This window comes from Protopterus annectens, chromosome 1.part0 (assembly GCF_019279795.1).
Source record: "Protopterus annectens isolate FY-2018-M chromosome 1.part0, PAN1.0, whole genome shotgun sequence".
Classification (NCBI taxonomy): Eukaryota; Metazoa; Chordata; order Ceratodontiformes; family Protopteridae; genus Protopterus; species Protopterus annectens.
Window position 1 is genome coordinate 201,561,175 of NC_056725.1, and position 27,838 is coordinate 201,589,012.

A 27,838-nucleotide genomic window follows, 5' to 3' on the forward strand; every position below is an offset into this window, starting at 1 on the left:
CCAGGCTAGAGAAAATTTTAATTTAACGACATTAAACACCGTTTTATTAGCGTGTGCAAAAAAGTAAACTATGAAATAATATAATATAATATAATATAATATAATATAATATAATATAATATAATATTAGTATTTATGATGGCCAAAGACGGCAGAGAATTTGACTGTCAATGGATAAATGGACAAACTTTTAGATGTCATGTTTACCTATATTATTTATTTATCTGAATTCTGAAATTTGAATACCTGAAACCATTTTTGTTATAATTGTGTATTAATGCTAAGCCAGGCAGATGTTTTGAACTGCTCAATGTGCTTGTGTTTTATGTTATATCATTGGTATCAGTAATGGAGTGCACTGAGTGTGGTCCTTGTTTTGCTAATTTTGGCAGACCTTCATTGATTTTCTGGCATTTGTTAACTGTTCTGCTGCATTGGCTGCTGATCGACATTAAGCTTATCATGCTTATGTTTGGGAATACGGAATCTGGCCTTCGTTTTGCCCACAAAGATTTGTCCAATTAAAAGAGTTATCTTTTGAGTTTTGGATTATTCTGACTTGAGAACTTTGGGAAATCATTTATACAGTTTTTGAAACCCTAACCTTTGTCCTAGTTTCAGCTTTGCTTAGGTTGAAGGTATTAAATGATTTTTCATTGGTTGGAATTTGGGAGGTTTTGAGTTGTTTATTGTATGTCATCATTACGGGTGCTTTTAGTGGATATTATAGCATTGGACCTTTTGGACATCTCTGCATGCCCTTTGCTTGCTTTTGCAGTAGATTGTCAGCATTCAGTTGCTTTAAGAGTGTTTACTTTTGCATAATTCCGCATTATTTGCAATATGTTTACAAAGGTTAAGAATGTTATGATGTTTTCATTTCTTCACTTTGCTATATTTACTGCTTAGGAAATAAACACTATAATACACTTGAAGAATTTGAAATAAAATATCACAAGATATCGTATCAGCTCATATCTATAGGAAAGAGTTCAAAACAGCATGTTTTATGGGTAATGAATATTAAAACATAAATCGGTTTTAAAACTCCACATAATTTAATTAATAATATATCCTTTCTAAGTCAACTAATGAAATTGTACTATGCAAATAAAAATGTAAAAAAATACATATACAAATAAAACACACACAATGAACCCCCTCAAGTCCCCTTGTGGGTATCCTGAAATACTCTTTATGCTTTAGAGCAGATTAAAATCAATACAACAGAGTAAAATATGATCCTGCACTTGTCCTTCTAAACCATAGTGCTAAGCTGCCTAATAACTATGTAAATACTTCCCAGAGTGGGACCATACCTCTCAACCTCTCAAGCAACAAATCTGGACAAAGCCACAAATAATGGGGGGACAAAGGCCCCATAAATTGGGACACTTTTTAAATATTGCTTTTACAAACTTAGAAAGGTGTTAGAGCAACAGGTTATGTATTAGCATGAATTTTCTGAAAGATATTAAGTCTGAAAATCAAATGGCTGCAATTATTTTCTGGCTTCAGTCCTCAGTGATTTGCCAAAAAACTACAATTTTATGAGAAACGGACTAAAAATATGTATATATTTTTGTTTTTAAATTTTTATCCTGTAAATGTGTTAACACTCATTTTTTGTCTATAATTTCTATTACTTGATGTGATGACTTTGTATGTAAGCTTAAGCTGGAGCTTTTCTCCCCGGGCCTCTGCTGAAAATGGGCACTGTCCCAGTTGGACCATCCTGGTAAACAATTTTTTTTTCACTCTGCTGAACCTTCATAAAGCTTCTTTTTGCAGACACATTGAATTTCTGCATTTTTTACTTAACACCCATTTTACTGAGTGCTCATTTTACCAAAATAGTTTTTCTGAGGGTTCATTTGATACGTGGAAATGCTTCAAATACTCTGGTGATTGTAACTGGCAGCATCAGGTGTGGGTGGGTGCATGTGTGTGTTTGTGGGTTAGGGTTAGTGTAAAGTCTAGGTAAAGGGATAGGTTGTTTTTTTTTGCATGTGTTCATGTGTTCATGTATATGTAATGTGTGTGACAGTCCTACATAGTGGTATTATAAGGGAACATTTTTTCTGAAGGTGAGATGCAGGGTTGACATCAGGGACAGGGAGAGGGGTAGCATTTAGGTTAACACACAAGAGTTAAATGGTACAGGGGGTTGATAAGACCTTATGCTCCTTTTTGGATTGGATTGCTTGTCTTGTGAGGCTGCCCACTCTCTTTCATTTATTAGCACCACTCTGTGGCATGGCAGCTCCTCCAAGCCTGCTGTTGCTGCCCCCCAAGAGGAAGTATGCTGCATAAGTTGGATTCTTAACCATGGCTTTAGTGGTGCTAAAGCAACTCTAACTCCCTGGGGTAATACCTAGAGGTCCTGATATGTATCACTCTTGTGGTAAGCTACAACCACCACACTGCCCTTAGGACTGCTGACTCACTCACCATCACTCTATAGGTACCTGAGCTACTACTCAGGTCTCCTGTGGAATAGAAAGGGCTTTATCCATCTACACCAAGGAACTCCATATTAAGAATTCTTCAGCTCAGAAGACCAGTACGGCACACAACAACATTTCTTTTTTTAATTCTTTGTGTGCTGTCATGTGAATGGAGTGAGCATGAAACAGACCTGTGATGGTTCTTAGGAGGGCAACAGAAGTATTTGTAATATGAAAAAAAGAATTGTGCAGGGCACAAAGTATGACTCTGTAGAACCCTGGAGCAGATCCTTTTGATATGTTAGTCACAAATCCCTTGACACTAAGAATCTTTGCATTATATAAATTATATCTGGGATGTGAATTCTAAATTTAAAAACATCCTTTCTTGCTGCAACTTCAAACACACACACACACACACACATATATATATATATATATATATATATATATATATATATGTATATATAAAATAAGTGAAACTCCCAAATGTTGATACACTTTGGTGGGATGTCAGGTGTGCAATACTGAGACAGTCCCCAGAGTCGGATAATATATCCCTTCCCTGGGGATTGTGAGTTCTTGAAGTTATATTTATATATAATTAGCAGGGGGTGTGGGGGTCACAGCAGATTTCTTTTGCATGATCCAAGGTTGTGCCTTGCCTTGGAATATGTGCATTAGGGTCAGTCATTTTTTTTCTTGACCTTTTTTAGTCAGTGTTCTTCGTATTGATCTACTGAAGTTCAGACTAATTTCAGTAGATCTGTCTATATATATGTGTGTGTGTGTGTGTGTGTGTGTGTGTGTGTGTGTGTGTGTGTGTGTAGATATATATATATATATATATATATATATATATATATATCTATATATATAGATTAGATATATATATATATATATATATATATATATATATATATATATATATATATATATATACATATATATATATATATATATATATATACAGGGCCATGGTAGTGCATCGGTTAGCATTGTCTCCTCACAGTAAGAGGTTCTCTCGTTCGATTCTCATCTGGAGCACCTTCTGTGTGGAGTCTGCATGTCCTCCATGCGGTTGAGTGACGTTTAAAGACATGTAGGTAGGTGCGTACGTGAATGGGTGTGCCTTCTTTGAAGGCTGGGCATCAGGCTGGCAACTCGGCACCGTAAAAATCTACTGCCAATCATTAGCAGACCAGAGTTCCATTGTGGCGACCCTTGACTAGGAAAAGCCGAAAGACATTACTTACTATATATATATATATATATATATATATATATATATATATATATATATATATAGGTCTACCTGATAATGCCGAAACTGCAAAACGCCAACGATGAGAACACCGACACCGGAAGATCGACAATGGAGATGATCGACAGTTGAAAATCCTGATGCTGATAACACCGACATGTTAAGGTAAGTGTGGGGTTAGGGTTAGAGGCGGATTAAGTGAGTTAGGGTTAGGGCGCGGGTTAGGTGAGTGTGCGATAGTGGCGGACCTTAGCGTTCGGGTTTGGGTTAAGGTTAGTCCATAGATAGTTGTGTATGTAAGGTTTAGTGTAGGTTTGTAAGGTTTTTGGTGTGCTTGTGTTGTGTGTGTGCTTTTTGGACAGGGGATTTGTTTTGTTTGTTGATTGTCAGGACTGTAGTTTGCTGGGCATGTGAAGTTTCCTGTTTTTGAACTTTCGGTTTTGTGTCAGTGTTTTCACATGTCGGTGTTATCAGGTAGACCCATATATATATATATATATATATATATATATATATATATATATATATATATATATATATACATGGGCCTGATAATATAGATGTACCATTTGTTTCGTCAACAGCTTTTCTGCCTGTATCTTTTACTGCAGAGAAAATCTGTTTGATAATGGTGAGAGATTGCTGTATTACCAAGGGTGGTGAATTTACACTTTCCCTGGTATTGTGCAGTCTTGTAATTGGTATATATAGATAGCACGAGGTGTGTTGGGTTAAAACATTGTTTTTTAATCTGCATGCTCCGAAGTTATGTCTTGGAACATAGCTATTGTGATGTCAGTCTTCTGAGAGCGATCATTACATATATATATGTATATATATATATATATATATATATATATATATATATATATATATATATATATATATATAAATATATATACATATATATTTATATATTTTTATATATATATATATATATATATATAGAAAATATATATATATATACGCGCACACATACACGCCCGCACGTTTTTTAATCTGCATGCTCCGAAGTTATGTCTTGGAACTTAGCTATTGTGATGTCAGTCTTCTGAGAATGATAATTACATATATATATTTATATATGTATATATTTATATATTTATATATATATATATATATATATATATATATATATATATATATATATTATATATATATATATATATATGTATATTATATATATATATATATATACGCACACACACACACACACACACACACACACACACACACACACACACACACACACACACACACACACACACATCATGTGATTGGGTTTTGGTAGGAGGGGGATGATAGCCACAAATAAACTGCACAAAATTCATTTTCATTTTAGCATTTCATGCATAGAAGACTCAGTGTTAGGAGTTGTCAAGTTCACTGTTTCATGTGTTGCAATGTCATCCTGATTTCTTGTATCTGTTGTCTGTACGAGATTAAGCACAAAAAGCAAATCACACCACTAAAGGCCGCTCAAACAAATATAAAATATATAAGAAAAAAGAAAGCTGCTCCAAAGAAGATAAAGTAAGGTGTACAATCACATATAGCAGAGACAATGCAGCTGTATGTGGCACTATTAGAAAATATTGGTCGATTTTAACTTCAGATATTAGAATTAAAGAACTGGCAGGAGAAAAACCCAGCTTTGCATTTAAGAACAAAAAGAATCTAAAGAGGCTTTTATGCCAAAAAGCTGGAATAGAGAAGTGAAATTATATCACTCAGGCTGCTCCTACAAGGCCTAACAGAGGTACACGCAAATGTGGTTTCTGTAAAGATTGTGCTTGGATTAACACACATGATACATTTATACATCCTGTAACAAATAAGATATATACTTTCCAAGGGAATTGTATATATGAATTGTAATATCAGGAACCTAGTATATGTTGCAACCTGTAGTATCTGCACAGCTTATTATATAGGCAAAACAAACAGAAAATTCAAGGAACGTATTCTTCACCACATATGTGATATAAGAAACAAGGTAGAAACTAATTCTCTCTACAAACATTTCGTTAGACTTGAGAACCACTCTTAGATTTATGGCTTTATCAAACATAAAAGAAAGTATATGAGGTAGTGACCTAGTGAATAAAATGGAAGCTGAAGAAGCAAGGTGGATTATGGATCTGAGAACAGATCATCCCTAAGGACTTAATGGGGTAGTACCACAAAAAACTATATTAAAAGAGCGAGGCCTGAGAAATAAAAAGTTAATACAATCTAAGCTTTCACTTTAAGGAATGATGTCTTTGGAATGGGAGTGGCAACTGCTTTGTATTTAAAAAGGAAGTTTTTATTATTTCTAACAGGATCTGAAGAAGGTTAAGCATAACCAAAAGCGCTTATCCTATATTTTGTTTTGCTATTTGTTTTAAATAATAAAGAGTCTAGAACTGGGAAGCTACTACTTAGATCGCTGTTTGTATCAAAAGTGCTTTAGCTGTTTTTAACAGCTCAAGAGTTGTAAGAGCTGGTAAGCTTCAACAGACTGCTGTTTATGTTGAGTGCTTCAGCTGTTTCTTACCAGCCCAACAGTTCTTGTAAGAGCCAGCAACTTCCACTCTAACTGCTGTTTGCATCAAGAGTGTTTCAGCTGCTAACAGCTCAACAGTTTTAGCAAGCTTCAATTTAAACTGCTGTTTGTAACAGCTCAACAGTTCTTGTAAGAGCTACCAAGCTTCCACCTAAACTGCTGTTTGTATTGAGTGTTTCAGTATCTAAATATTTGAGAGGAAGAGGTGGCATGTTCATTCTTTTTTCTTATACTTGTCTGTAAGAGATGAAGGAAATGGAAGACATAAATGAGAATTTTTAGATTTTTGTCATAAATGAGCTGTGAAAGTAGAATGTCTTTCGTCTTACTGAACATATTATCAGAAAGAATGACCTTCCTTTTAAAGGAAAAACAGGTAAGAAATGATAAGCGTTTTCCCTGGAAGGCAGCCTGGCAGGTTAAAATGTCATCATGAAGAAATGCTTTTGCTTGAAACAGTGCATAATCAGAGTTTCAAAAAGGTGGGAAAGGGTGAAATCGAAAACTAGAAAGGTGACATGAGAAGCAAGAGATGGGGACATATTTTACTGTACCATCTAGATTCATCCACACCGAAACATCTGGTTTAACTGAGTGGCACTTGCCCTTAGGCAGTAAAACATCTGGGCTATAGTATTTAGCAGAGAGGTGATAAGATGACTGGAAGCTGAAGCCTACCAGTATTTATCATGGAATCAGTTATTATTAGCATGTTGAAATTTCTAACTGAAACTATTGTTATAGTAGCAGAGAATGTTTTAAGCTGAAAGGTATTATTTTTCCTGGCAACATTATCGCAAAGTTTTACTGGCTAAATGTTAATCTAATTGTTATTCATTCTTTTTTTTCAGAAATATTTCAAGCTTTTACACTCCCCAACCACCGGTGAGTTAAAATATATTTGCCTGTGAATTAAATAAAAATACATTTCTGAAGCAGCCTTTTGCATAATACTTTCCAGCATCATTACACTGTTATAAGGATTCCATTATTTAATGATAAATGATATGTTACCATGTAACAAGAACATGCAGTGACCAGGCCTAAGTCTTACCTAAGATGACCTTCCCTCAGGAGATGATTCTGTTTTTTGTTTGCACATTTCATTTGAACGTTTTTCATTTGGGTAGGATGCTGCCCTTAGCCTTTCTTCAACAGCTTATATATCATATTATGCTGGCAAGTGCTAATCATATTCTCTCATTTATTCCATCTGATATTATGGTCAACACTTGTCAGACATTGGCACTTACAGGCAGAATATCAGAACCTGGAATGCCTATGAAAATTATCTACCCTTTATGAAACATGTACTTACAGAGTTTGATTATTTATTACTTTGGCATAATAAAAAAACTACTCTGGATTTTCCAAGGGTGTCTCTTTTCCTGGTTATGCTCTGGAGAAATACAAGGAAAAAAGAACTATGGCACTATCATTGCAAAGTGAAAGGAATATGTAGTTCAGACTGGGATATATTACACTGAAAATACTGTAGGTAACAGTATCGATCTTTATAGCAAAATAAGGAGCCATTTTTTTTAAATCATATTGGTAATCCAACCTGCTATGGCTGTACCACAAAACTTTGCAGAAGTAAAGTTAACAGTGGAAAAGGTCAACTTTCACCTAAAATTCAAATGCATTCCCAACTTTTAATCTAATTTCTAGATATAACTCTAAGATCACTCACCCTTGAGGATATGTGGGAAACTTCCTTCCATATCCCCAAAATTCAATGATCTCAAATTAGTTTGGATAGTAAATATGACTAATATGGGTTTGTTGATTTGTAGTCAGTCAAACCCATTCTGAACAAAATAACATTTCTTAAACCAATGTATGTCATTCCTTGTTGACAAAACATAAGTGCTTATTTTAGAGAAATTTAATCTAAGTATCTAAGTGCTTCAGAAATGCAACCTTAATTTTAGCAGTTGCCCAAGAAAGAAGGAAGAAAATATTTATTTGTTCTATGCTGAGAAAAGAACATTTGCCTTTTCCCTTAGTAATGGCAACATCATGGTGGATTATAATAAGTAGCAGGGTGAAGGGGTTTGCCCCCAGAAAACACTTCTATAATATTGTTTATTATTTATTTTTGATTCTGTTAACCAGGTAAGCATGGTATGTATGAGTATCACTTTGAGGGGTAATTTGGAGAACTGCCTAATTAAGTGACTTGCTGTGACTACGGTGTGTAAGATTTAGTCGAGGGAATCAAGCCCAGGGTTGCAAGATGAAGACCATGACATATTGTAATCTCAACCTTGTTTTCTAAACTGTCTAGATAATTAGCATCCTTTGTGATCTCTGAGGTGATTTGTACAAAAGACTTCCTATATATGCTTTGCAGAGGTTTGTTGTCTGTTTCTGCATAAATTTCTTTACCGCAGGCATATTTATGGGATTTCTCACATCCATATGCTACTGTTAAAAATTCTTCTTGTGTATGAATATATCTCATTTATACATCTCTAATTTTTGGCACATAGTCAGCTGATATATTATCTTTTTGGATCATAGTTCCTATACATTCTGACTGGCATATACTTGCAATGTAAGTGTCTCATTCACTCCATTGTATTTTAATGATGATACTTCAGTAAGTAGTTTCTTGAACATTTCAAAGATATTTTCATGTTAATAACTCTATTCCTAGACTACATCTTGTTCTAAAAGCTTTTTTAGATGAATAGTTATTACAGACATATTATATACAAACTTCACAAGATACTGCTTTGTTACTCTCAGCTTAGTGCTTAAGAAATGGAATTATTTGTGCAGTTTTATGAGTTTGATCTCTGATTATGGAAAAATACTCTGTGTGCTTTGGACAGAAAGGTTGTCTAGTAACTAAAATGTTTAATTTAGAATTCCAGAGTTCAGTCCTGTCTTCCTTTCACTGTCTTTCTAGAGTTTGCATGTTGTCTGCATGAGTTTTCTCAATGTACTGTAGTTTTTACCCATATCCCAAAAACATACTAAATGTCTTTTGTGAGCATTCAATGTATATTTTATGTACCGTTATCCTTGTGTCCTGCATCCAGCTGAAAAGGCTTTGTGGAACAAATCACTTACCTATTTAACAAATGAATGGAGTCAAAATAAAAAAAATGTTCCATTACTACATGATTCCTAAAAAACTGTGGGATGCTTACTTTTGCAGTTGCACAATTAATCTGAATTTTTCTTGTCAGGCTTTAATCCCTGTGATATTAAAATATAAGACACATATTTCACACGTGTCATTTGTGTTTTCCATTTGCTCTTTTTAAACTTGAAATTATAGGTTCATAGGTTCATACTAGGCTATCTGCCCTAGGGCATTTATAGGCCTAGCCAGAGTTGTGTGGCTTTCACCACCCCTTAGGTTGAAGAATACTATACCCATTAGTTTGCTGTCCAGCAGTGATACAGAGATGATCCCTGGGGTAAACCTATGATCTTCCATCCACTGGTCAAGATTCCTCTTGAACAGAGCCAGCGAGGTGCTCTGTCTCACATGGACTGGGATTCTGTTCCATAGCATAGGGAGTCTCTGGGTGATGAATCTGTCCCTCCAGCACGTCCTATTTATATCCGTGTTGAGGTTTAAGTCTCTTGCTCTTGTGGCTCTGGTGGATTTGGATTTTTTGAGGTGGAGCATGTCCATTAATTGGATTGGACATGGCCTTGTATGTCAGGCACAGGTCACCTCTGAGCAGACGGTCTGAATAGAGCTGGAGTTTCTTCAGTCGGGCAGCATATGGCATATTTTTGAGCCCCTTTATCCTTTTGGTGAGGAACTTTTGGGGTCTTTCCAATTGCTGCAGGTGTCAGGTAAGATACATTCCGAATGGGGCATTGTACTCAATCATTGGTCTGATAAGTGAAGAGTACAGGGGAACAATGACCTCCCTTGATCTGGATGTGAATCCCTTCATAATCAGGTGGGCAATGTAGAAGGTCCTCCTAACCACTTTGGCAATGTGAGTGTCAAAAGAAAGGTTACTGTCAACTTGGGTCCCCAGGTCCCTGATAACCTCTTCTGTGCTTAATGGATTGCCACCTATGTGGTAACTTGGGGTTACCTTGTTTTTACCAAAGGGTATGACTATACATTTTTGGCGTTTAGCTTAAGGCCATGGCTCTGGCACCAGTTATCCATTTCTATGAGACCTCTCTGAAGGATATCTGTGTCTGATGGATTTTCAACTATGGCCCAGTTTGCAGTCATCTGCAAACTTTGTCAGCCACAATCCTCCTATGTTTGCCTGCACTTCTGAAAAGTAGATGCCGAACAAGAGAGGGCCCAGGACTGAGCCCTGTGGGACACCGCGACCGCTTGGAGTCTGACATGGCACAAGCAACTCTAACCCTGTGGGTTCTGTCCTTGAGACAGTTTGCAACCCATCTTGTGACATATGGGTTTACATTTAAGCTGGTGAGCTTTTCTATGATACGCGAGTGGGGTATTGTGTCGAAAGCTTTTGCAAGGTCAAGGTAGGCTGTGTGAACTGCCTTACCTCATCAATGGCCATGGTGACTGTTTCAAAAAAGTCGACCAAGTTCAAGAGGCATGATCTGCCCTTGACAAAGCTGAATTGGGTAGGATCCAATGTCTGTAGGTCCCCTATGTCTTTATTTATGAGTTCCATTATGATCCTGTCCATAGCTTTGCAGATCAGGCTTGTTAGAAGCAGAGTGGGACCACAGTTGCCATCGCCACTCTTTGAGTCGTATCCTGTGGTAAGGCTAAGATTAAACAGCAGCCTTATGTGTGGGTTTAGTTCCTCATTGAGTTCGTGTAGCACATAGCCGGGGACACCATCTGGTCCCATTGATGCTGTGTTTTTAGCTTTAGAGAGAGCAGCTCTCACCTGGGCATTTGAGATGATTGGGAGGCTACACTCTGCTGGGATAGATATTTCTCCTTATGGGGGGGGAGGAGAAATTTACACTGAACCTGTCTGCCAGTATGTTTGCAATGTCTGTGGGTTCAGTGATTTTTGTATCATTTTGGACTAATTCTGAGCATATCTGGGAGTTTTCACCCAGATTTCTAACATAGCTAAAGAAGGCCTTATGATTGCCTTTTGAGTCCTTGGCGATTTTTCTCTCCAAGTTGGCCTTGGATGATTTTATGAGTGATCGTAGTTTTTTACTAGTATTGATCAGAGATGTCTTCCCTTTTAGGGATTTTGCTCTATCTTGTAGTAGCTTTCTCCTCTTGTTGTAAAGTTTGTTTATGGCTGGGGTCCACCAGATCGAGCGCTTGCCTTTGGTGGAAAGGGTCTTGATTTTATTTGGGATTGCTTGATCCGATCCATGCAATCCTGGAGGTGCTCATAGAAAGCATTTGTAAGGGATTCAGCAGCGTGGGTTGTGGTTTCCAATGGCTCAGGGGTCTTGAAGGATACCACACCAGTCTTAAGAAGTGTGAAGTTGGCTTTTGAGAAGTTCTTCACTGTGGTCTTTTTTGTTGGGGGTGGGGCGGATGTGGATCTCCAGTGAGATTAGTTTATGGTCTGATCTCACCAATGAGGGATATACTTCCGGTGTGGAGCATTTTGTCCCCATGTTTGTGATGATCAGGTCTAGTATATTTTCACCTCTTGTGGGAATGGTGACAAGTTGTTCCATAGCATTTGAGTTTATGAACTCCAGGAACCTTTGGGCTAGGGTATTGGGGCTTGAGTAATGTTCCCAGTCTATGTTTGGGTAGTTGAAGTCACCCAATATGATGGTGTTTGGAGAGACATTTATACTCTCCAGTGTCTTCAGGAAGGCTGTGTGGGGTTCCTGAGTTTGAGAGGGTGGCCTGTAACATGCTACAAACTGTAGAGCAGTTTTGCCTATGGTTAATTGCACCTGAATTGTCTCTGATGCTTCGTGAGTTGCCACCAGCCTGGAGGTGTGGGTATCCTTGATGAATATGGATACACCCTCCGTTCAGGTTTTGGGGCCGGATATGAGGTAAAACCTGATAGTGCCGTGCTCTCAGGAGCCTTGAACCAGGTTTCAGTCACAGCACAGACATCGATGTTCTCCATACTGAGGAGGGCTTCGAGGGTGTGCATCTTGAGATTTAGACTTCTGGCATTGAGCAGCATTACCCTTAGTTTTTCCATTATTGTTTTCTAGGGCGGTGGGTTTAGAATTTGAGCCTTGTCTAAAAAGGCACTATGGGGTGGCAAGAGCCTTTGCCAATATCCGAAACCCAGGGTGACAGGTGCAAGTGTCAAGCATGTCATTCCAGGCAGACAGACATTGATCCCCTTAGAATGACACCAGAAATTAAGCCAATTATTAAAACTGATCATTTTGTCTCTGTATTGTGGCATCATTCTTGGTGAAGGTAGGATAATGCTCAGGGTCAGGGTCATACCAGCCTGGGCTACATAATCTGAGAGCTCCTTTATGTCTCTTTTCATGTAGTCCAGGGAGGTCAGGTCATTCACACCGGCATGGACAATGACTGAGTCATACTTGTACTTGCTGTGGAGTGACCTGAGTGCTTGTGTTTTGTGGCGGATTCTAGCGCCCGACAGGCAGCTTACTGTGACCCTCTCCTTGTTCAGTCTGGTGAGTGGGACGTCAGTGTGTCTGACTATGGAGTCACCTATGACAAGTGTGTCTGGCATTGTGTTTGGCCTTAAGGGCTGTGACTGATTTGCACACTGACTTTGTGATCTATGTATTGCTTGTGTTATGTCATGAGGTGGCAGTTGTTTGGGTGTCTGCTTTGGAGGCCTCTGCTGTTTTGGTAGATTTTTGATCAGTGCCTCCGAGTATGTCTTTGTGTGTTTATGTGTTTGATTTGTAGTTGTGATAGTCCTATGTGAGACTGGGTTTATGGTGTGTGTGATTACCTTCTCCTCCTGTCTGGTTTTGCCAGTCCTGAGTTGAGAGAGCTCAGCCTCCATTTTGGCTATATAGTTGCATCTCTCGCATGTATTTGTGTTTTGTGGGAGGAGGAGAGGGTTGTCTGTGTACATGAGGCAATTGTAACATTGCCTCAATATTCCCAGATTCACCAGCTGAGCAGGAGAGGACGCTAGCAACTGACCCTTTGACATGCTAGAAGAAATGAAAAAGTTTGCTGTGTAACTGAGTCAGAAAGGACCTATAGGGAAGTGGGTACTCAAGGGGGTTTTAAGCTAGTGAAGTACTTTGTATAATATAGAAGTGCTTTACCCGACTAAAAAATGCTTTAGGAACAAGTGCTGAGCTTTACAGATAGAGAATAGACTGTTTAGATTACAAGTAGAGCAGTTCTAAGGGAAGAAATGAAGAGCAGACTTTACGGAGCCAGAAATAGTTTAACCTTGTTTAACCGGCACTGCCCGATGGTGCTCTTGTGGCAACGCCACGCTAAATGCAGAAAAGGCAATAAGTCAGTAGTACAGGCTAGCACACTTTAGTGGGCAGCCAAACAATTAAATTAAACAGCAAACAAACACTTTTCGACTTGAATTAGACTAATTTCGACTAAAATGTACTTTCAAGTGCAGATAATAAAAAATGCAGTAAATAACTATGAAAACAGCTAAAGCTTGCTCTAGGTAAGCAGTAGAAGGTAAAACAAATATAAAAAACAGCAGGATACTTAATCAGGAAAGCAGTCACTTTTTTCAGTTCTCTGTAGCCAGGAAGACTCAACAGGACCACGTGGAGCTGTGTCTGAGCAATATGGCTTCAAAAAAATGCCAGAGGCAGATTTTAACCAGGGAACTTCAAAAGAGCTAGAAATGGTCCAAAATGACCAATTACTACAGCTTCTTATACTGTCATAATCTATTTAGCAGCTGTTTCAGTCTGTTGTTATGCTCTTCTATTGTCTGTCCCATCACTTCTGTATCATCAGTTGTGTTTACAGTAACTTCCACACCTTCAGTTACCTATGTAATTGCTTTTTATAATACTTATGGTGTAAGTGAAACAGTATGAAAGTATTAAGGAATCCATACCTTCATAATGGTATACAAATATATGCAGCTTGAGCTTTCTTCATCTAGCTTTGTCTTTCAGAATCCATGCTTTGCATCTAGTATCAAAATTAACCTAGCATATGGCAGTGTTAAGACCACTTCTGCAGTTGTAAACATCAGATAATGCCATCTTTTTAATTGTTAATACAAATGCAAATCTTGCTTTCATTCACAACAGTACCCATATTATTCACCCCTTGTACTGGCTGTAACTGTTTCATTCTTAGCTTCCATTCACTTCTGCTCCTATGCTCAACTTCAGAGAGCAACTGTCACTTTCCTCAAAGCGTGCATCACTGACATAATATCAGGATTTATTTATATTCACCATTCTTATATCAAACAGCAAAATTCTGTAAATAAATCCTCATAGTTGTGAAGGATGTGATTGATGTGGGCCTGTAGAGTATTTGCAGTATTCATGATGCATCAGCAATAAAACCTGTCCCTGAGTACTGTATAGGAGCACATTCTTACCTCGTTTTCATACTATGAATTTCTTTTCCTTTTCCTAGCTTCTCACAAATCACATGTCTAACAGTTTTATGTTAATTCCCTTCTTTAAGTTCTCCATCTTGAAACAGGATCGTGTACTTCTTAGTTTTTGCATTGACATTTACTTTTGACCAAATGGCATTGCTTGGTGCCATGAATGTGTTAACAATGTACACACAATCCTCATTTCTTTGCCTTTTAGTGTCATTGCATCAAAAGCATCTTCAGTAAATGCCATTTTGCATATCTGTCTACCTTAAATTCAGCACTTGTTTATTTCTCATGATTTTCTTACTAATAGTGTTATTTGCACTTTTGTTGCATTGTCCCTGATGCATGTTTGGATTTCACTGTATAAATGCTTTTCACTTTAATACTGTCAGCAATTAGCTCATTTCATATTTCCATTCAGCAACATGAACATTGTTTTATATGACCTTGCCTTTCTTTTTAGAAATCTTTACGAAGTAATTCTTTCTACCACAGCATCTACAAATCTGATTAAAAGTAGGACACTTCTTCCTGTCATGCTTATATCCATGTGTCATGCATAAGGTTTGAATTTCAATGGCACCGAACTTCCCGGTCACTTCATAGCTTCCTTTCTTGTCATCATACCTGTTAAAATGTATTTTCCCAACATTTTTAATTTTCACTTTTTTATTTGACTCACATTTTATTTTATGTTTGTAATTTCAATCACTTTGCATAATATCACAGCTATTAATAGGGTCAGGTCTGCTTTACTCAAAAGCTTGGCCCCTGCTGGGCTACTTTTATAACACAGATTATTTTGTCTCATTATTAAATCATGCATCTCCCAAAAGTTATGGCTTTGGCTTGCTTCTTTAGCTCAGTAAACTAAATATATTTTGTCTTTGTAGGACTTTGTAATTTTGTAAAGAACTAACAGTGAAAACATTGCAAGTTCTTTATAGACTTACAGTAATTCCTGAACTTGTAACTGCTACTGTTCTCTTCTTGGTGAGAGATCTGAAATAGTTGTTGGACCTGTGTCAGTGCTTTGAAATTAATGCACATGTTCCTTTTAAATACAATTTCTATCTAAGTTAGCCCAGTTATGGTACCTTGGAATATAATATATACATTCTCTCTGAGTTGGTACTACTGAAATTATGTCTTCCATACCAAATGTTTTCATACATTTCTTCAGAAATCTGCCTCTTTTTTGTTATATTTTCCTTCTATGCCCCCTGATACATCCATTCTGTTGCAAATTGAGTTCCAGTCCCCACCTATATATATTGTTCCCAGCTGAAAGCTGAGTATTTCTCCCCAAATGTTCTTAAAATTCCATAAAAGCAGTTTTAGGTGGAATATAAATACATGCAATCATAATCCTCCTCCTTCCTTTCCAGTAGCCCTCACTACTACAAATCTACCATTATTATTTTTTTCTTCTTCTTTCACTGTTGAGCTCCTTTAGGACTTACTGTAAGTACTCCCCTTTTCCTCTGTCTGAATATCCATCATGAAGTTCTTTCTTTATCAAATTCTCATGCTCACTTCTTTCTAAATGTGTCTGTTGTGTCATTTCTATCTGCACTCTGCATTTCATAATATAATTCAATACCGTTACCTTCTTTGCGATACCCATGAAGCCATTCACTTTCCAAAATAAACTGGATAATGTAGCCATTATGATAAGAATTTGTTATTCTCACCTATTGCATATGACGTTTTTTAATGTCTATTTCCAGCTTTTGTTTTGCACGTACCCACTAATATTTGGCTGGTTGATCCTTTAAACAGTTGTTTCTTGTCATCTCCATTTCAGTGTATGTCACATCATACAAGACTTCTTGTTTTAAAGAAAATCCTCAAAAACAAAGCAAACAAACAAATCCTCAAAGTGCTACTAAGTTAAAACAAATACATAAAATTATGCACAACTTCAAACAATGAAGTTTAATCCTCCTGAGAGGAATAATTGTAAGAAATTAACAGATGCACCCACTGGCATTACCTAACCTAAAATTACAGTTATCCATGCTAAGATGCATTTTACAGCCTGACATGAATTGTTGTCTGTTCTTATCTTATCTTTATTCCCCTTACAGATGTGAAAAACAGCTTTTTAACCTTAAGTTTTAGCCTTAAGAAAACTTGCTGTGACTTCTTCAAGTAAAACATATTTATACACTGTTCTAGTAAGTGCATTTATGCATTAGGTACTATAAAGCTACTATCTCTTATTCACTTCCAGTAATTTAAAACTTTATTTATTACTAAGTTGTTTGCTCCAGTCACTTTTAACTTTATGTTTCTGTTGGCAAACAGTCCTAGTACTGTCAAGATTTATTGTCTGCCAGTTTGTCTCCATGAAAACATAAAAACAGAATGTGCACCTGTTCTCAGCTGCAGACTTGTCAATTCACACTGACATTTATATTCTAAAAGAAAAATTTTCATCACATTCAGTGGTCTCTTATTTTTAAAAAGCCCACATGCTTACACAAGAAACCTATTATGAGATTAAGTCAAGGCAAGAACATTAATCCAGACATTCACATATGCAGAAGTAAGAGAAAACATCTCAACTATACATATATTGTAATCAGAGTACACAGTTACACCCAATTCCTCACCCCAGCAGCCCAAGATTACAGCATATTAACTTAAACATGCTTTGTCGAGTGTTTCTTCTCTTTTTACATTATAATGTCTATATTTCTTAAAACTAAAAAAGAAAAAAATACTTATTTACTTTAGCATCTTTATCACATACAGCAATCACTGGAAATGCTTTATTATGGACTATGTAATTTATATCATGAAATGTTTTATACAAATATTGTTAAGAACAATATTTTTTACTTAAAGTTACTTTTTTTCTTTTAGTGTTCTTCCAAACATTAATGACCTTAAGTGGATTATATGCTTTCAGTCCAACTACAAGTTTAACAAGGTCAAAAATGTCCAATCTTTCTCAGCCACTTTTTCTTGTAAAGTCATACTTAAGAAATTGGATTGATGCTTTATAGTCTCACACTTATCCACTAATGTCAGTGTTGCTGGCCGTCTTCCTGTTCATCTCCATCTCTCAGCTCCAGACTCCAATTCAAGTCCAAGGTACTCCTACTTCTAGTCAACTGCTGTGCTTTTTTGCTGTCTGCCAAGCATTTTCTTTGGAACATGGGAAAAGGTTTCACTGGCAAAGTCTTTCTGTGAGCTTTATTATCAGAAGAATGAGAGGCACAGTCCCTTCTGTTTGATGGCTCATTTATTTATTTGTTGAACAAACTTTTGTACTTCCTTCTTAACATCTTAACATGTTTTGCATCAAACAATGACATGGATCTTCCAGGAAAAAAAGTATTCTAAAGACTCCTGGATACAACAGCTTGAATGTCACACTTGCCCCTCAACATTCCCTGATTGCTGGGATAAATTTGCTTTTCTTCTGACTGGAGTACAGTGAGTAATTATTTTCCACAAACATATTACTGTCTGCAATTTTTAATATTTTGCCCTTCTGCCATGTTTTTTTCAGGATCAACTCTTTTTGCTAGTATGATTGCAACTTTACTAATACAAGTCTTGGCTGCTTTCTTATGGCCAGATTTGGGGCATACACATAATATGTCCTTTCTATTAGCAAATCCTGCTGTCAAATACCAGACCAGTTGTTTATTTGCACTTTTATAAAATTAATACAGTCTGTTCCTTCCAGTTCATCTGGTACAGCAGGAAATCTCAGATTTTCTCTGCATACTCTATTCTCTAACTGCACCATTTTTTGAAACAGCTCTTCTTGAGCAGTCTCATAATCAGCCAGCCTTTTCTTCATTACGACCTCTGATTTTTATAGTTTTATCGGTTCATCTGAATAGCTGTTTAAATATTTTTCCATTTTTTCAGGCTTTTGTTATTTGAGTTGATACACTCCTTCAGTGTTTCATTTGTTTTAGTCAGCTCTGAACACATTTGATTTAGTTTCTCCTCTAAATTACTGGGAGGCATTTCTTGTACCAGAGCTAGAGTATGAACTGTTTTTTTGCTGAACGTCTTCAGGATTCTTCCTAGTCAGTGTTTTCTCTTCACCTTTTCTAATTAATTTTGTTTCAGGCCCTCTAAGTTTCTTCTTTGCTCTTGTCCAGGCAGTGTGCTTATTAACCAGTTACTGAATTTTACTAAAACTGGCAGAATTGCTAGCAGTTATCTCTTTTTTCAAACTGGAGGAGCTGAAGTTAAGCTGTTGCTCAGTGTGTAGTCATCTTGGAAGTCAGCCTGATTTAATTTTTGTAAATTAAAGTATTGCTGGGATTCTTGAATATGTGGTGTTGGTGTTGAACTACATGACTCCACAATACCAATGGCCCAACAGACTGTAGTGGGGTGGGCTTTGTGTAGTTCTGAGGGGTTTATCCAGGCACATTGCAGCATATGAAGTCTGGAAGAATACACTAAAACAAACACTGTATATTGTGCCAGGGAGGTGCAGTTTATAACAAAAAATGCGAGTGTGCATCTGTATGCTCTGTTGGTACACATGACATATCAGCACTCAGGAAAACATGAACAACATGAGTCAGAGGCTAAACCAGTTACTGATACATGGGATGGGAAGAAACTTGGGGATAGACAGGTTACTCCGATCCTCTCCATGAGGGGTGAGGTGTTGGGCATTATCTATAGGTAATTGGTCACTGTGATTGTTGATAGTCTGTGTGGGATGATGAGCACATCCTAGTCACTGATACTCAGTATATAGGCATGTGTGGGAAGAGGGGAGAGTGCCACATGGAGATCACTGAATGGCTAGGTGTGAGTGAAAGCAGCAGACACCAATCACTTGGGGGTGGGGTGAGAAGGGTGTCACAGTTACAATTAGTCTGTGTCTAAGTGTGTGTGTGTGTGTGTGTGTGTGTGTGTGTGTGTGTGTGTGTGTGTGTGTGTGTGTGTGTGTGTGTGTGTGTGTGTGTGTGTGTGTGTGTGTGTGTGTGTGTGTGTGTGTGTGTGTGTGTGTTCGGTGGGAGTGGAGGTGTGAGATATCACACACAGATCAAAGTGTGAGAGAAGGCAGTTGACACCAATCACTGGGGGGATTAATGAAGGAAAGCAGTGGCTAGCAGTCTTAAACAGGATAGGTAAGGAGTAGGCAGCAGCTGATACTGTTCTCTAGCAGGTGTTGGATGATTTAGGGGACCAAGGACACTATTATTTGAAGGCTGAGTTGCAGTGAGGGTTGGGGGACATAGCAGGAGAGGATGTAGGAGTTCCACTCACTGAGACATGAAGAATGAATATGGAAGCTGGGGATTCAAATTACATCACATTACATCAAATCCAGACAGCTCAAAAAGTCAGTAAGTCCCTAATGACTGCTAAAACAGCCTATATCATTTACACTGAAAACAGTTATCCAATTCCCCTTTAAAAGTCTATGTATGCAGAGGTAATACATTAAAATTTGGGAGAAGTTGGAGTGGATTTATTCATATTTTATAATAATTGGGAGCATGACAGTGAGGGGGAAGAGGGAGGTGATTTATTCATCTGATGTCATGACTTGGAGCATGACAGTGTGGGAGAGGTGGGAGAGGATGTATTCGTCTGATACCATCATTAAGAGCATGACACCATCATTAAGAGCATGACAATGATGGAAAGGTGGGAAGGTGCTGGACTACTTACAAAACAGTGTACCTGCTAATGTTACTATGTAATACACTGCTCACCTATGTTACTGGCTGCAGTTGCTTTTCGTCTTCAAAAAAAACCTCAAACAGTATCTCAAAGTGAATTGGCTATGCCCATGTACCAACCCTGATTAAGTTATAAACTAAAAGCATATTCTGCAATTATCATAACTTGTAACTACATCACCAAGCTCTGCTTCCAATCTGATGTCTCTTACTTTTAATTGTCTGTCCATGAGAATTGTGAGTCCCTACTAGGGAACACTACTTACCCATTGTATATAATCACTTTGTTTTTATAATTGTTTGCTAACTTCTATGTAATCTATGTAAGTTTGTCTATGTGGAGCTTTTCTCCCTGGGCCTCCGCTGAAAATGGACATGTATCCAGTTGGACTATCCCGATAAACAAATGTAAAATAAAAATAAATAAATAAATAATAAATAATTTTATTTTGGAAAAATCATTGCAATATACAGAAACCACCCAACAGAGTGCACAAACTCTAGAAACATTATGCTTTATATTACCTACATCATAGTCCATGTGAAACACCATCTATTTGGTTTTTGTTTAATGTTACCTTTTTGCTTGTTTTCTTTTATGCACTACTATTTATGCAGAAGAACACTACTTTCTCCTTATCTTTCTTTACTTAACAGAATTACTTCATTTTTCTTTTCTTGTCTTGTTTCTTTCAAGTTTCTTTTTTTTTTGCAAAGCGTAATTTGGGGTTCGGTGTTTATATGCAACATGCAAGTAAATGGCATTTATTTATGACCACAAAAGTTCAAAAAAAAAAATCTGCATCTAAAAACAAAAGTTGATATATATATATATATATATATATATATATATATATATATAAAATGTGTCTTGAACAAAAAAAAAAACAAAAAAAAAAAAAAAAAAAACATTTTACTGATTTTTTTTTAATTTTGTTTTACTTTGTTGACTGATTGTTGTTTTTTTTGTTGTTTGGTAGGGTAATTCTGAGGCCAGTTTAATTTTATTTTACTCTTAAAATAGTAAAACAGCACATTTTCTTAAAAAAACTTACATTATACTTTTTATAACTTATATTATTCTTTTTAAGTATATTGCACTTAATTTATGTTAAACTTATTTATGTTAAATAATTTTCCCAAGCACTAGATTCATGGTTGTCACGTGTAAATCATTACTGTTCACACTTTTAGTTTGCCTTGATAAGTCATCATGCATAAATACTATTACTATATGAGGTCAGTCTCCCACACAGACAATGGAGGCTTTTTTCAGTTTGGAATGATTAGGGTAGTGTCAAATGAGCTACCAAGCCTAGTGGCTGGCCAAAGGACAGGAGAAAGTCAAATGGTGAAAATCAGTGTCTTTATCCTCAGATTAGTGCATGATTTTAGTTGAGAGTAGTGTCTTGGTATTATCCTGGCACTCATTGCACAATAAACCTAATGGATAATTCATATCACTAACTTACTGGTCTTTCTTCCTTGTGTTTAAACACAACCAATAAGTATTTTTCACCGACATTCTTTGCCTTTCAAAGTGTTCTCATACCCTCTAATGGAGAAAATTGTTTTCATAGGAAATAGCAAGTCTCCCTACATAAACCATCCACTCTTTGGTGCCTGGTTGTTAGATTCGTTTTAGATTAACCTCTGTCACATGTTAAGTGCTACCAGATCTCTAGATCTGCGTAATGAGGCATGTTTACCTTTTCTACTGACTGTACTGTTTTATTAGGAATATGCTAGTTGGCTTCTACATCTTTTTTTCTACATTGTTTCTTCACTGTTACTTAACTGTACTGAACATCTGCTGGTACAAGGAAACTCTACGAAGAAATACAGTTTTAACTGTTCTAATATGGGCTCCTAGTATAATGTGTATTTGCTTTCTCTTGCTTTCAAGCAAGCAAGATGACAGGTAAACAGATGAAGTGTAGCTATTTCACTTTTAGTTCCCTCCTGCAGAAACATATTCAATTAAGCATAAAAGGACTAGTCTTTCATAAACTACATACTTTAAATACTGGTATTCCTAGATTAGGCTCAGCAACTGACTAATCCAAGCAGTGTTCCCCAGGGTGCAGGAACTCAAGCTCTGGCAGCTGTGACATGCATGCAGATGTCTTGGACTTGCAATACTGTTTTAAGAAAAATCTGTACAAAATATACTTGTTCAGTTTATATAATATCTGTAATCTTATGCTTTCAAGAATAGAAAGGAAAAGAAACAGAAGAGTAGCAGAAACTCAGAAGGAAATAACACCAGTATAACAGAATGTTCAGTGATGATCTGATTTTTACAAGTCTTACAGTCACTTCTAGGTCACATGTCTATTCATTTATATCATTGGTAGATATGTCTGTGCTTTGCATACTAAACTCTCACAAACGTTCCTTACTATTTTCAAATATTGCTTGCTTACCTTTAAGTTAATCTGTTATGTCAGGTTATATCACTTTTCATTTTAGGTGTTGATATTGGTTCCCCTCTTGCTTTTCATTCTGTTACTTCCTTACTGGTGTTATATTTCTCTTTGGTGCTGGGTTTAGCTGCCATGTTTATGACTAGGTTTATGATCATTCTGCTGAGTGAGTTTAGAGACTAGCTGTGAAGCTCATGACCCTTACTAGGGTATTGAGTGATATTCTTCTTATGGGATATTCAGTTAAAATTACATGTTCATGTTCCCCCAACAGAACATCCCACTGTACTGCACTGTACCAGTTATAGCTATTAATATTTCGTTATCCACAACCTCCCCAAGCTTGCAAACATGAATAAAACCTTAATTTGCTTTACAGTGATACTTCTTTTCTTCAGGTTGCCACAGTGCATCTTCTTTTTGATGTAGTAGCCTGTAATTTATTTATTATGAGGCTTTCCTTCATACAAATAGTATTTTTCTTTCTCCTCTCTTCTTTCTGTAGATTGTGTAGTTTGGTACTTGAATGAGTACAGTTAGGTTTCCATGACTGCACAATATTAAGGCACCTGTTTATCATTTACACAGGTTTAAGAGTATAACTGCATGGACCCTGAGCAGTGACTCTCACTGACTACCATATTGTGATGTTTTATATATTTTAAATTTCTTGCTGCCTGAACCGCATTGCTTCATTCATAAGTGATGTTGCTCCTGATACTTCAGAATTCATTGGCTTGGGGGCAGAGCCTAGATGGCCAACTGAGAGCAGTGAAATTTGAGATCTCCATAAACTAGTACAATAATATAGGAAAATGTTATTAATTTCAAGTTTAAAACATCAGATATCTATAGATAAATTACTAGACTGCATAGATATCAGTTTTGGTGGAGATATACAACCATTTTCCTGTCAATTAACTTGGAGATATATTGAAGCACTGAATATGAACAACTCAAGGAATTATCATCCAGATGCTGCTTTGAAAAAAGAACTGCAGTTGATGACATCTACCTTACAGGAACTATTTTTGAAGATGGATGGCTTTAAAAATGACTTAGAAAACCTCAAATTAAATTCTCAAAAACAGAGTGATAGTCTTAAGGAACTATTACATCATACAAAAATTAACAAATATAGAGACTTCTCTAAATAACATTGAAGGGAGACTCAAAGAGGAAGAATTCCAAAAAAAACAGAATACATGGTTGCTTAACAAAATAGATGATTTAGAAAACAGGTAAAGGAGAATTCAATGGCTCGGAAGTTTACTCTGAAAAGCACTTTGCTTTGTTTGTTTTTGGGGGGGGGGGTTAAGATAAAAATCTATTGATTCTCACTGCCAGCACGCAGTATTAGGAATAAATCTGTGTAACTGATCCGCATGTTTTAGCGTAATGCAGGTTGAATAGGAATGTGCTGCCAGATATGATCCATCAAAGTAGGTTACTGTGGTTTACAGTGATATGTCTATCATAATATGGATATGTTGGTGTATGTGGTTATTGTGACATACAATACTATGTCTCTCATAATACTAATATATCTGTATGCTTTTTTATTTTATTTATTTTTACCAGGTAAATCCATTAGGCCCAACTGCCTCTTTTTAAAGGTGACCTGAAGGGAATAGAGAAGCTGTCTTCTTGTAAACATGGTTACAAGAAGCTGTCTTTTTGTAAACATGTTTCTTTCTCCCTTTTTCTCACACTTTCTCATACTGTTCCAAAATGTTAAAACTAAAAAACAAATCACAGCAAACACTAAAGTGTATCAAATATATATTAAAAGAAAGACCAGTGAGCTAGTCAAACAGTTTAGCACTTTCATTCATTTATTATCAAATAGAACTTCCTCAGAATAATGAATGGAAACACTATGCTGTTTTGATTAGTTCACTGTTCCAAAATGTTCTTATAGTCTTTTTTTCTTGATGTCTTATTTCTGTTTCTATGTTTAAAAACACATTTGTATGTTTTTGTTTAAACATCACCCACCATTTTCTCCAAGAATTGCAGCATGATTTCAGTAAAAGTAGTTCCCAGAAAATCTTCCCTAATGTCATTATAATTCTCCTAATTCATTTTGTAATTCCTTTGCTTCCTTTAACTCTCTCTTCTTATCCCACTTCTGTCCATAGCATGTCATATTCTCATTAGAAACAGATACTTTGGTCATACGTCTTTGCACTTCATGTAACTCCTCTGACAGCAGTACATAGCCTGTCTCTGTTTTAATGCTATCTCTTCTATATGTAGCTACTAAATTTCATTATCCATCTGCACATTTTATATATATTGTTTACTTTATTCTGTATTATTCTTCAGTCTATAGTTAAACTCATTTACAGCTATAATAGTCACATTTAGTATTACAAACTGCTTTATGTCTTCTGTGACAAAGGGGGATACTGCCGGAACAGCTATCTGGAATGTTGTTAATAATTATATGTCATTGGTGAATATCAACATGATTCATATAAGTTGCATGTGTTACAAATGTTTTAGAACTGTAGGTCATGTATATATCAAACTGCTGGTACAGCAGTATGCGTTGAAAAGGTTTTTGCAAAGTGCTGTTTGAAATGTAACCACAGTGTGCCTTACTAGAATAGAACAGAATGTACATGCACTATTGTAACTGTTTAAATGTATATATTTTAACAGTGGAAACTGGAATACAGGAGGTTAACTTCAGAAAAATAGCTGAAATTAAATTACTTTATGGCTAGGCCATAAAAGATGGTGGTATCTTTCAGTTTTAAGTGCAGCTAGACACAGAGTCTGTACTGAGAAGCTGTCTGCATTATTTTTGGAGTGAACTAATTACTACCTCTGAAAGCATGAAGGAATGCAATTGTTTTATGATATCCAGCATATACCAAAGATCTGAGGTATATGTATTTTCACAGGTAGATGCTAAATACTGTCAGCTTCCAGCAGTGGGGTTTTTTTTTCACATGGGATAGAGTCAGATGACAAGAATTGATGTCATTCTGCAAGCTATCCTAGCAGTAATATTTGAGATAACAATTTGAGAAATCTCTTAGTGACACAGGGTATCCTGTATTCTGTCTTGGACCTGACAAAAACTACAAGATCCATTCACCACAAATTTGCATTGGTCTAATGAAGTAAGTTTCCAGGGAACAGTATAACTCTCTTAGATGCAGTCAGGAATATAGTGAAGCTTAGTTTAGATATATTATTTTTTTATTTGAGACTGTCCTGCAATGTTGTTTTAAATACTTCCTATAGCTTTGAACTCTGATGTCACTGTGAATATATATTATGTTATTGTGCTTTTATTATTTATTATTAAATATATTTAAACTTTTCATTGTGGCTGATCTGTGTAGAGATATTTATGTTTTGAAAGTACTTGCATATTTGTTTGGTGACACTCTGTGGGCCACTCCTAATAGCCTTGCTCTTGGTGAAACTACCATTTGTATTAATATTAATATTAATATTACACAATGCAATTGGACACCCTTTGTTAAGGGCCTTAAAGTAGATGGTAAGGAGTTGACTGGTGGCAGTGGTAACTACCTTATAGTCGGAGCAGAAGGGGGCATAGCCAGTAAACCTGTGCCAGCCTTTCCCAGGTGTGTGTGTGTGTGTGTGTGTGTGTGTGTGTGTGTGTGTGTGTGTGTGTGTGTGTGTGTGTGTGTGTGTGTAAATCAAACCTCAAAGAGTGTGTGTGTTAGCTACTTGGGTAGGAACACAAAGCACTGGTTGGACAGAAAGGGTGCTGGTAGGTCTTGGCTTGGTCACTCAGCTGAGATCTCAACTTTAAAGCTGTGCCAGTGGAAAGTCTTACTGGGGATCTGGAGAAGGAGGGAGAAACCAGCCTCAGACTGACTGTGGTCTCTGTGCGTACTTAAGGGAACTGCACTTGATGCAACTAGCTGCATCTGGAAATACTGTGTGTGTGTGTTCCTGTTATGCTCCTAGTGTACGTCCTCCACTGTTGCCAGTGGTAAGGATTGAGGCTCCTTAATTACTGGTCCAGTAGTGGGTCATTATAAATTGGTTGGCAATGGTGGGATATCCACATATTAGGATTCAGTGGTGTTGATATTGAACTCCTGTAGCCTGTAAATTGTGATCACTTAAGAAGGTGTTTGTACTCTCAAGCAGCTACACAGTAGACATTCAGAGTTTCAGGTAATGCGTTAACAGTTGTGTGAGAATTCTACATAAACAGTGCAACAAACATTTCAACTTAAGAATATCTACACTATGGCTTTCACAGTGCAATATTTTATGCTTAACAGAAAGTGCAGAAAAATCTCAATACATGTGTATTGGAGGAGGGGAATAAAACAGGTGAATAACTGCCACTTTTTGAGTGGTGATGCTTTCTTTATTCCTTACCCAAACTGTAAGAGAAGAATGATGGCAAGTCATAAAAATGAAATCTGGAAACTAGTGGCTTTACTTTATAATTACCCCTTGATAATGAAACGTTACCTTAAAAAAAAACTGACTAGAGCTTGCAATCCATTCTGTTGCTCTGATAATGGAAAAGTTATTCAAATACAGTCATGTCATCTCCTTCTGGAACATTGCCATAAGTCTCCATCCCCCAAATTCTGGCCTGAATTTCTTGCGACTCCATTTCCTGTAGAACTATTGGCCCCAATCTATCATGCCCAGTAATAGAGCTCTCCTTAAATGAGCATTGCTTGTCCAAGTAGCCTGCTCGTAGTGCATTGGCAACACAGCTGTTAGTGATTTTATCCCATGAATTCTTCACCCAAGTCACGACCTCTTGCAGGCTAGGCTTCATAAAGTTTCCACGCTGATTTCTCTGTATTCTATTTTCAGTGTAGTCATTGAGTTCCATGCACAAATGGTCCTTGAATGGCTTGTTTATTGCAGTATCAAGAGTCTGGAGATAGGCAGTCATTCCTGTGGGAATCATTATTTGATCTATTCTTCTCTGTGCAAGGAAGTTCTTCATGTCTTTAGTGCGGTGAGTATTGGCTGAAACTCAGACTAGCAGACCTA

At 36.7% G+C, this 27,838-nt stretch overlaps 1 protein-coding gene across 1 annotated transcript in view; it reads left to right on the plus strand.

Annotated features, from left to right (window-relative positions):
- The window catches only part of LOC122790056 (calpain small subunit 1-like), a 317,834-nt gene that overhangs the window by 131,173 nt on the left and 158,823 nt on the right, over nucleotides 1–27,838 (plus strand). The window contains exon 3 of the mRNA XM_044057654.1: nucleotides 7,111–7,144. Within this exon, the coding sequence (XP_043913589.1) occupies nucleotides 7,111–7,144 (34 nt within the window). The remainder of the gene's footprint in view (nucleotides 1–7,110; nucleotides 7,145–27,838) is intronic.